The 12201-nt window shown below is 35.6% G+C and overlaps 1 protein-coding gene across 4 annotated transcripts in view; it reads right to left on the bottom strand.

The window, feature by feature from the left end:
* The window catches only part of ZNF385B (zinc finger protein 385B), a 125899-nt gene that overhangs the window by 26581 nt on the left and 87117 nt on the right, over positions 1–12201 (bottom strand). For all 4 annotated transcript variants that reach the window (XM_066322720.1, XM_066322722.1, XM_066322721.1 and 1 more), the window contains one exon: positions 10226–10336. In XM_066322720.1, coding sequence (XP_066178817.1) covers positions 10226–10336 — 111 coding nt within the window. The remainder of the gene's footprint in view (positions 1–10225; positions 10337–12201) is intronic.

The following is a 12201-nucleotide window of genomic DNA, read 5'->3' as shown; positions in this document are numbered from 1 at the left end:
TACAATATCTGCAAAAGCACCACATTAAAGGCAAGCATATTTGTTCCAAGTCTCACCGAAAACTTGCTTATGACACAAATACAGCAGTAGAGCAGAGGTTATGAACTTTGTAGACTATATCATTGAAATACTAGACTTACCTTTGAAATAAGCCACAACATATACAATTTTCATTTTTTAGTTAAGGCAAGAAGCTGAAAATTTATTTTCATTCACTCTGGTAATCCAGAGGAAGTTGTGTACCCATAGGGTTCAAAAGTCATGCGCACAAAAGAAAGATACTTTATCAATTTTAGTATAAACTGCCACTAAAGTACAAAGTTAATTTAAGAGTAAATATCTTTGGCATACAATATTTTAAATGGATAGTGAAGGTACTTTTTGATCATCATTAAGTACTACTAATTCATGCAAATCCTGTGTCAGTAAAACAATATTTAAGAAAACAAAAAAATTAAGAAAAGCCAAAATGAAAATCTGTTACCTCAAAATATCTTTCTATACTTGTGTATTATAATGATTTTAATTACAAAATACTTTATTCCAGTGTATACAGCTGCATTTACTGTAGGGATTAATTCATTCTACAGTAAAATAATTTCTCAGTGCCACAATTCAATATTATTTAAATATTATTTTTCATTTCAAAAAGATTATGTTGCGTCTATTGCTTACATAGTCGGTATTAAACCTCACCATTGAATTATCATTATTTCAATTTTTAAATTAAATGCATAATATGTTAGGACACTTTTTGAGAAAGTTGAATAAGAAAATATTGCTATGAAAGAACTCCTTAATTGAAAGTTTAATTCTGAATTGAATCTAAAACTGTGATCTACTAGCTTGATATACGTACATTGCAACATTTTAAAAATGAACCTGCCTATTTATTAGACAGCGCAGAAGGTCATCAAGTACTGGCTAGTAAGGTTAAAAGAACAGGAAAAGCTTTAAGCTGCCAGAAATGTGACATCATTAATCAGAATGCAAAAATACCTTTGTACTAACAGGCCAAATTCAAAAAAAGTGTTTATGCATTTGTCTGGCATTACTTTTTGATCAATTGGATGCATATTTAATGACACTAAAAAATATGTCTACATATTTGTAAGACCATGGCATAGTGAATAGCTGTATTTTAAATTAAGTTGCAAATAATTAAGAATATAACTGACAGACAAATAATTATGTATTTTTCCCCATAGTTTTTCTAATTTATACACCTTAAAATTTATGCACCTTAGTTCTATCCACAGTCTTTTAGTACCAATTAAAAACTCCCAACCAATCAAACCTTATGAATGTTTTAATCTTTAAGAAAGCCCCCCTAGTAATACTATGTTATAAGGATTGATGACTTGGCTGTAAGAAAGGATAGTTTTTTCTGCTCTTAAAATTGATCCAAATGCTCTATTTCATTTAAAATCCAAATTCAATTGCTACTTCCAACTACAAATTATTAAGTTTGAAATCCAAGCATGATGTTAAACTGTACAACTACATACAATACATACACAATAGCTTTATATACTAGACTGCATTTAATAAAACGTCAGTGATTTAAATTATCTTCTTCATGTAAACATGCTTTTGAAAATAAATGTGAATGACATTAGCATGTCATAGTGCTTAAAACCTCAGTAGCTTTACTTTAGAGAAAGTTAAAAAAACTAAAAGGTTTATAAATCTGCATATATGGAAAAACCTTAGATAACCAGGAAATAGGTAGATCATATGGATTCACTGATAGCAATATTACCTTTAAGAAAACTCTGAGCTACAGACAAGACTGTAGTACAAAAGGTAACAGAATATTCCCCATCAGGAGCAATGACTGACAGTATATCTGAAATCCACAATTAATTTTGACAGTTCACATATGACTGAGTTTTAGAACCTACTTGCCATGTGAATGACTAATTAACTGAATTTATTGCTACACAAAGAAACATTAACCTGAAAGGCTTGAGTAAGTCTAAAAGTTCATTGCGTATGTGTGTGAGACCAAGATTTTTTACAGGTATATTCAAGATCAGCTGAAGTAGCCCTTCATTAGGTGTTCATGGAAACAAGACAGTTGTACCATGAGCTCTTTAGCTGAATGCTTGAATCTGCTACCACATCATCCAGTCTGGAAATTAACATACACAATTAAATGTATGTAGATCTGCATGGACAGAAAGAAGGAGAAATAAAGGGAGACTGTGGGAAATGCAGTTTCATGCCTTGAGCTGTGCAATACTAGGTGAGTGCCACAACTAACTGGAACTGATCATGGTGGCTCACAGCTCCTACTTCTTCTAGCTTGCTACTGCATCTTCTTAAAGCAGGAATTCCACCCTGGATGTGAAATACTCTCAACAGCAATTCTAACTCTAACAGGCTGCCTGGTGAAGTGGTGCAGTCACTATCCCTGAAACCGCTCAAAAACCATCTGGGTGTGGCACTTGGGGTTACGGTTTAGTGTGAACATGGTGGTGGCTGGACTTGATTATTTGAGAGGTCTTTTCCACCCTCAATGATTCTGTCTCAAATCCTGCGTTCATTTGGTGCTGATATAATTGGTAATATCTAATGAAAAATATTTTGTCGAAAACACCACGAAAACCTTTACCAGTAACAGTTCAACCACGGAAAATGAAACAACTGAAATACTGAACAGATATGTAAGAATCCTGAAAACTTCCATTCTGTTATGGAATAGTCATAAAGAAGAATTTTTTCCTGCATATTACAAAAAAATTTACACAAATTCAAGCTAAAAAGAGTACGCATGTCCTAAACATAGCCATAACTTATACTGTGAAAAGAACACCTCTCAAAACCTGTGTTCCTGCCTACATTGATACATCAAGTTGATTACAATGACAGGAGTAGAGAAATGTTAATGTTTCAGTTAATATTTTCATATTTTCATCTATATTTTCATATGTTCATCCATATTTTAATTCAGAGCAAATCCTAAACTAGAAAGATTTCATAACAGTAAGATCTCCAGAAAATGTTTGATCACTTAGTTTACCTGTTAGAACCATTCTGTAAGAGTATGCACATTTATTTAAGTATACAAATTATGAAGAATTTAGACTACAACCATGACTCTAATAAAAATTACATGATAAATTAGGAACTAGTGTTGAAAAATATAGTTTTACCTCATTTGTTATTAATAATAGATGTAATTGAAGAAATCTGCAAACCTGGCATGTTCATACCTTTTTTACACCAAAGCTACACATTAGTTTTTCAATTCCATCCTTACAGATTTCTAAAACCTAATTGCTCAAAATAGTAAGGTAGATTATTATTAAAAAGAACATAGAAAAACCAAGGAGCTGTGAATATCAGCCATGTCATAAGAAGTCAACTCATATTTTAAATACCTTACCAAATTTAGTTAAAAGCTCCATTAAATAGCTGTTATTTGAACAGAACTTCCATCATGTTATAACCCTGTACCCTATAATCATGCAGTATTTCTGTCATGTTGGAACTAACAACTTTCATCATTTTGTCAGTTCTGTCTACAAAACAGAAAATTACCTTCACAAGTTCCTGAGATTTATGCTTTTAATTACCTCCTATCCGCTTCACTACCCTCCATACCCAAAGAATCAATATAGTCTTATAAATAAGAAAAATGTAAAATCTTTGACAGAAGACAATGACAGTTCTGTAGATTTTTGTGTGATGCTATTGATTATTTTGTTTATTATGCTTTTGACAGCATGAATGATTTATCTAAATCTACAAGGCAACTCTTGGTAATACTTGCCTAAACTTAAAAATTTTGCCTTCTGACTTTTTAAAAAGATGAGCACTATCATCACATCATCTTTCTTAGCTTTAAATGCATTCAACAGTAAGATGACCTTCATTGTCTCTTATTGCCAAATTGTTATATCTGCATTTCTGATTTGCCTACAAGGTGTTTCCTCCTGATTTTTGAGTCACCTCCTGATTTTTGAGGTGACACCAAAAAAAAGGGCTGAATTGCAGTCATTACCTACACAGCCACACACTGTACAAACACAAGTTTATTTTCAATCCAATTATACCCTGTGAACAAGATGGTGCCTACCAGGCTGTACCACAGCCAAAGACATTTCTATAAGAAACAGAAAGTGTGCAGAGGGAAGCAGAAATTTCTTTTAGGTTCAATCAACAGATGACAAAATCTATTTACAAAAAGAACACCACCAAACAAAAATCAGAACAATAACATGTGGACTGCCATCATCACTTATTTATAAGTTTGGACTATAGAGAAGCCTGGCTGCTGGAAAAAGGGATTAGATTAGTACTGGCATTCTTGTACAGTGCCTAAGCTCCTAAAACTCTGTGGACTATCACAGAAACCTTTGGGTTGGAAAGGGCCTCTAAGAGCAAGTTCAAATATTAAGTTGGCATTGCCATGTTCACACTAAAACATATCTCTACACATCTTTTAAATACCTCCAGGGGATGGTGACTATCACTTCCACAGACAGTCTGTTCCAATGTTTGACAACTTCCTTTTGGTAAAGAAATTTTTCCTAAAATATTATCTAAGACTCCCCTGGCCCAACTCGAAGCAGTTTTTTCTCATCCTATCACTTGTTTCCTTGAGAAGAGACTGACACCCAACTTGTTACAACTTTCTATCAAGTAAGCATAGAAAGTGACAAAGTAACCCCAGAGCCTCCTTTTTTCCAGGCAAAAAAATCCTGACAACCTCAAGACTAAACAATAAAATGATAATAATGAGGAAGAAGAGCAGAGAAACTACTTGAACACAAGGTAATGATTCAGATAAAGGCAAAAAGAGCAATTCTGCAGAGACCAAATATTGTTCCAACTTCAACTCACTTTTCCCTCATGGCTGAAAGCTACAAACACAAGAGACATCTTGGGGCCAGTGCTCCACAGCTACTGGGAGATTTATTGCCACACACCAGTTGTGTGAGGAAAATGCTGCAGATTCATCTGGTGGCCAGAAGGAATGAGAAAGAAGGAGCCAGGGGTAGGCAGAGCTGGAGTCTATATGGAGTAAAAAAAGGACATTTTTCCCCTTGCCCTTTTGGTACTGGACCCTCTCATTGGTATCATATGCATTCAGGAAACTCATTGTTGTGGTTTAGCAATGGTATGCCCCAATTTAGCACTCCAGCTATAATCATGTGTCATTCCCTTCCCCCCTCCAAATGGAGGCATCAGCCCTCTGGGTTGATATACAAAGCAATTTAATGGAAACAGCAGTGAGATAAGAAGATGAGTTAAGATAAGAGTGAGTGGAAGGAACCCCTTCTTAAAGGGAGTCCCTTTTGTCCACTCCTAGCAAGGATGTGAGGTAGTGTAGAACAATCTCCAGGCTCTGGCCATGCCTCCCACAGCTACTGCAAAACATCAGCCCTGTCCTGGGCAGAACCAGGACACTCATTCAAGATGATTTTTGGTTTTGCAAGAATGTCTGTAGTATATATAATTACTATCACCATACAAACCTATGTAATCAATCCCAGAATTCTTAAAAGAAAAGACAAAAGGGTTTCTTCAAAGGCTAAGCTAGATCTTTCGCAGCATATCTTGCTTCCTCTTAGTGGAATAAGCATACTGTAAAATCTGACTCACAGTCACAATCTGTTCCATGGAAATCCTTCCTCTCCTGCTGCCGAGTCTCTCATGGTAGTAAATATAACTGAGTATTTCTCATTTTTTCTGAGCTGGATTATAACACAAGACCATAGCCTGAACTTCACTGACACTGTAGTCATTGCTGCACTGGAGTACATGATGTGTCATCACCATGAAGAAATCAAAAAGTAACATGGTGTTCACAGATAATTTGATGCAAAGATGGAAATACTTGTGTTTATTCCAAAACACCGAAGCACATCCAATTGCAACTGTTAAAGGATAATATTGCTTTCTTCTTTTTAAAAAAAAAAAACTATTTTCAAAATGAGTATGTTCCTCTATATAACAGAATTAAGTTTATACAGACTAGAATATGTATCTCATTGACAATACTGTTTAATCACCCTCATTAACTATCAATCTCCATAACACTATCTTCCCTCAAATGAGATTTCTAAACTAATTCAACTGTACTTTACTCCTGGTATTGATCACCATTAAAAACAAGTTCAGGAAAGAGCCCTTTTCTCTATTCCATCCTCACATTTTTTGCCCATTTCACTTCCTCTATTCCTATAGTTTTATGCTTTTTCTCCTCACTGAATACTGCTTCTCTCTTCTCTCACCTCTTCAAAATAAAAGAAAGAAAACTAAAAGAAGAAAAGTAAAAGTAATCCAGAAGGCAAACTGAATGAGTGGGTGCTCAGTTCTAGAGGCAGGCATCCCATATAATTTGTCATGTCCTCGGGTGTCCTTTTTCAGTTAATCAGTCAGGTGTGGATGTCCTAGACACTTCAGATCTTCAAACACCAAAACACTTAGATTTGGGCACCTACTCCTACTCTGAGTTCCAGCAAGGGTATCTTAAGCAGATCATGCAAAAAAAATGTGGTTGAAGCAACCTCAGTTATCATTGCTGTAATGTTGATACTACTTTTATAAATATAATTGCCCAGAAGGACTTCAAAGGTCAGGCTATAAAGACAATTTTAGTTTGCTGTTACTTCAAAGATGACACTTTTATTTCTGTTTTGGAAGACCTTGCATCATCTCATCTGAACTATAGTTTATTCTGGAGTTGACACAGATTGGAAGGGGGGTCCAAAATAGTCGTACTAGAATTTATTAGCAGAAACAGACAACTTCCAGTTTGACCAAAATGCAGCTGAAAATATTTTAAAAAAACAAGCAGAGAATGATGTTGAATGTCTGTAAATATGAGTCAAATACTATAATTTCTTTTTTGGAAGAGGACAGGCATATCAAGACTAGACAAAACTTAGAGTTTTTCACAGAGGTTTTCTTCATGTTGTACTTTTAAAAATTGCAGACTGGGAGATCCTGAAGAGCTCAGTTAGAAAAGTTAATATAGCAGAAGGAAAATCAATCTAGGAACTTGATTTTTGAAAATATAGCAGTCATCTCTTCAATACATGCATAATCCCACATTCAAGACAACCTATTTTAAAACATTTAAATTTAAAAATTTCCTCCCATCTCTGATCTTTCTTTTCCTACAGGTAGCTGCAGATCCCTGCCTCTGAATCTGATGCCAGAACACTCTCACCAAAGCTAAACTTGCAGACACATAAGCAAAAGAAACCCAAAACCTTTGCAATTCACTGTATTAATTTAGTGGGAGGTTTGACAACTATAAATTGACTAGTCTGATGGGGGTTTTTTGTCTATTGATTGAGCCCAGTGAATGCCCACAGCACAAGGAAAAGATTGTAGGCAAGGAAACCAATTTTCTTCTCACAGATTAGTACCCGCTGTCCGTGTGTTTTTTGTGCAATTGATGAAACACCACCAGAATGAGGTCAGCATCCTTAAACACCATGCAAGTGAAATTAATTTAGAATAAAAATAAATTAAAAAAGGACACTTTATAGCTTCATTTTGCCTTCCCCCCCCCCACACACTTAATTGCATAATTTAGGTCAAAGAAAGTTCAAAGGAATGGAATGCGAAGCAGCAACAAGAAGTATGTCAGCCTTGTAGAATGAGAAGAAATTGCAAGTGTGGAGTGACTGTACCACAAATCTCATTCTGCAGTGTGCTACACTGGAGGTTTAATTCAGATTAACAGAGTTTGCTGCTAGTCAAAAGCATGTCACATGGTCCCAACAATTTCCGGAAATATTCAGTGGTCAGAAGGTTCACACCTATATGCCTCCCTTCTTCCCCAGTTAGCAAACAAAGGATGGAATGTAAAGATTATTCCATGCCCTAAATAATGTGAGCATAATTTCACATTATTTTTGGTCCAAAGAGACCAAAAAGAAAAATATATGCAGTGTCCAGATTTTTATTTCTGCACAGGAGTTTCAACAAGCTAAGAAAGAAAAGTGATTCTGCAGAGCTTGGTTGAAATCCCACTGCCATTACTTCGGTGAAACAATAACAATACAGATGGGGGGGTGTCTATTTGCCTAGGTGAGAATAACATTCAAACAAAATAGGATCTCACTCTCAGAAAAAAAGATGGAGCACATGCTCAGATAAATTATTCTTAAGGTTAAAGGACTGAACCTGAAGAAAAATTTAGAATCTTATGTACAGCTTCTCATTAGGAGAAACTAAATAACCCAATGAAAAGCTAGAAAGCTTTTAAAATAGAAGTACTACACTATGAAGACTCATTCTCCAAATATTCCTGGGTGTTGAGGTTATGAAACAGTTGTGAATTAGGTTTATATTTAAGTATCCTTTGGTATTCGTAACATTCTATAACCTTTGCACTTTCCAAAATCAAATTTCTGCGTTGCTTGTGAATGTCCTAGTAAAGTAACTTCTGTAGAAAGTAGAGGTGCTGCATTCCAGCATGTAAAGTATCACAATCATAGTGCTTCATCCTTTCTCACAAACATTTGTTCCAAAAGGATGATGATATTTTCTAGTACCTACAAGTGAACATCAAATTTAGTAAGAGTGAGCACACCACCTGATTGAATACATCTGGCCCAGAAGAAGGAGTGTGGCTATAATGTGCCATGCTTTTGTGATGCCACTATTTAAAGCAGAATATGATACATGCTTTTTGTTCTGCTTTGTAAGACTAGACAGGAAAAATTGCTTAGTTGACAGACATACAAAACGATATTACATTTCAGCTCTTCTTTCATTTGCTTGCTTCAATCTACTCAGTTGTGATTCAATTTATCTGCCTGAAGTGCTGACTGTCCGCCTGAATGTCAGCACAGACAAAGTGGGTGACTCCTCTGGGGACAGGACCCACCATCAGAGGGACTCTGACCTCAAGAGGAGAGGGAAGAGTGAGGACAGCCCGAGCTGCCTCACTGGTGATGGATCCACCTCAGAAGCAAGATCCATGAAGACAAAGAAAATATTAAAAAATGTTATTGGTTCCCTGATTTAATCAGCAAAAGGAGATACCTGGACCAAGTATCAGAGCAGAAAAGATTTCTTCCCCCCTTAAATTTTAACCTTAAAGTAGAAAGACAAGCAAACTAAATTTAAAAAAATGACTTCTGAGATCAGCTAGCTAAGCAGATATTGCCACTTCAAAGGAAGTCTAATAAGCTTGTCAAACGATGACAGATTTAGAAATCAATTTGAAGCTAAGATAGCACTGCTTCAAAATCCTTACCAGCTTAGACAAGAAAGGCAAACTGGGGAAAACACTTTACAAGACACTTTCCAAAGTGAAATGTTAGAGGCAGAGAAAACCAGGGTAATGGGTACGGGTGCTTTACTGCAAATCTCTAGGAGCATAAAACACTCAAAGGCTTTGAGGAGGTGCTTGCAAACTGTGTCAGAGATCAAAATTATGACAGAAAAATATGTAATATTAACACATCACTCAGGGATTTATTCTTACCCTTGATATAAAAAAAAAAAATCTGTAAATTTGGGGTATTTTTTATTAACTTAATGATATTAGTAATAGTCTCAACAAATACATACTCCTTAACTGTGAAAGGTCATAATTTTCTTAGACATAGTTTCCTTGAATTTCTTCAATTTTCAAGCTACTTAGGAAAAAAAAAAATTAAACGATTGCATATTTTATAAATACCAGTGTACTCTTTTGTAATGATTTTTTTTTTAAATTAACCTCCAGGAAACTGTTTCTTTGAATTTCTCATTCTCAAAATGACAGCTAGAACTAAGTGTTTATATTTATTATGAATGGAAGCTATTGAAAGAGTGACTTTATTCAGAAATGGAAAGACATATCAGCAAGGATGTACAAACAACAAGAAAAAGCTATTTCTTCTGGAAGGAAAGCAAGTATGACCTGGAGAACTCACTGGGAAGCTTTTCTGCTTCACCTCCTTTTAAAAAAAAATCAAACTCAGGCAAACATTTATTTTTGCAATGCCTCTTGAAGGTTATTGAACCATCAAATGGGATCTCACCTACGGATGTGGCATTGGATATCATACCAGAGCTATCCAAGAAAATTAAGAGTTCATGCTCCATGGACTTCTGCCTCTGAGTGGACAAGATACTACTCCATCAGGATGAGCAGAATGTAGGTAGAATTGGAATGAGTTATTTGGGAAAAAGAGATTTAGATTAATTATACATAATGTACCAAAAAAAAAATTTTAAAAAAGGCAGAAAAACACGCAATACTCACGTCAGAATTAAAACGAAGCTGGCAGACATTACAAGAAATGACTTGTTTCTTCTTTGGGGGAATGGACACTCCAAACGTATGGTTTATGACTGCTTTTTGCACAGGATCCATCTGGAGAACAAACAATAACCAATTTAAAACTTTGCAGGGCAATAAAGAGTACAGAATAATAATAATAATAATAATAATAATAATAATAATAATAATAATAATAATAATAATCACACTTGCAGCAGAAAGCTCTTTTCTTTCCTTTTTTGAGATAAACAGGAGAAATAAGATTCCAGCCCTCACAATAATTAGATTTAACATTGGTTAGGGAATTGACAGCATGATAAAGCTGATGAAGAACAGGCAGCTTCATTGTCATCCCCAGGTTACCAAGTATTCTTTCCCCAACCCTGCACATCCTGTGGGCTGCAGAGCCCCACTACCACAACTGAATTGCAAATGAAAGCCCTCCCCTATCATCCACCGCTCCAACAGACACATTACAGAAACCACTTTTGCACCCTGACAAGTCACTGTCATTTATTTCTACATGTTTTCCTTTGAGTGACAAATATTAGCACTTATTTGAAAAATATTTGCTCCCGGAGAGCTCCTTGTGAAAGGAGGTCCTTTGCAGGCTCCGTTACAAATACCATTTGCTGGGAAAAGAGGTTCAATCCCCAAGCATTTCCATGCAGAACTGATGAGTGACAGAACCCATGGGAAGGCTGAAGTTTGGAGGAACATGAAGGGAGTGTTTGTACCAGGAAAATTAGCACACTTCAGAAAACATTTTAACACTGGAAAAAAATGTGGGAGAAAGGAAAAATCGGAATGTATTACTCCTAAATTTGACTGAACCTTTTCAGGAAGTCAGAACTGATTTCATCTTTGCTAAATATCAGGACTCCTGTTGGTCACAAATATGCTCAGGATCACAGAGTGCTCTGTTGTTAACACCACAGAACCAGGGAATGACACAGGATGTTCAGAAAACAGAGCTTACAACTGCTGCTGTGTCAAGGCCTGTCACAACATGTCATTCTTCCTGATGTGACATGAATACAGATTAAAATTAATTTCCTGATGCAAAAATATTCAGACAAAATTTTCTAATTAAAAAACCGCAAGAATACCTGGTCTGGTCTCACAACTGATCCTGCTCTGAGCAGGACATTGGACCAGATGACATCTGAGATCCCTTTCAACCCAAATGATCCCATGAGCATCTGTGAATGTGTGGTTCCTCATCCTTATCTAAGATAAACACTGGATTATGAAGAGGAAAGGGAAAAAAAAGCCAGTTTACAACAAAAGTTAAGTGCTCATTTTCCCATTTTGTTTTTAACCAGCCTGGAAGAAAATCGTTTGATTTGCTATAAAATTAGATTTTTCTGAAGCTTGCACTGGAAGCTCAGTGATGTTTTTTTCCTTTACAGTACTACCAGAAGAAACCAAACCTGCCTGTTTAATCCCAGATGATCCACAAGGCACACTTGGTACTAAGCCGACTTGCAAAAGGATGAGAGAACAGCTGAAGTAACTGATCCACTGAACAATTAGAACAGCAAATCACCTGCCTCCAGACTTTGTAAACATCAAGATAAAGACTTTAATTTTCCCTTAGTACAAATTTTAAGCTTCCAGAGAAGTCTGCACTACCGAGGATTTTCTGCACATGCATGTACACACACAAAAAAACAAATTCAAGGAAAACATACTGCATTGTATCTGCTTAAGAAGATATTCCCCAAGTGTATTAGGTAACATTAGGCACTCTTCCTTTTTTTTTTTTTTTTTTTTTTGACAATGGCTACTTATATTCCTTGCTGCATTCATTTTAAACTGAATGCATGCCTTTGTAAATGTCATTAGTAATAAAATTTCCAGAGAGGTAATTTAATTTTTATCACCTTCTGCCACTAAATACTGTATTTCATTGCCACAGGGATACCACACGACAATGCAAAAGTTAAACCACCTCA

This window comes from Sylvia atricapilla, chromosome 7, assembly GCF_009819655.1.
Source record: "Sylvia atricapilla isolate bSylAtr1 chromosome 7, bSylAtr1.pri, whole genome shotgun sequence".
In the NCBI taxonomy this organism is placed as follows: domain Eukaryota; kingdom Metazoa; phylum Chordata; class Aves; order Passeriformes; family Sylviidae; genus Sylvia; species Sylvia atricapilla.
The sequence above is the reverse complement of the archived record's forward strand: the minus strand, read 5'-3'. Positions and strand labels throughout refer to the sequence as shown.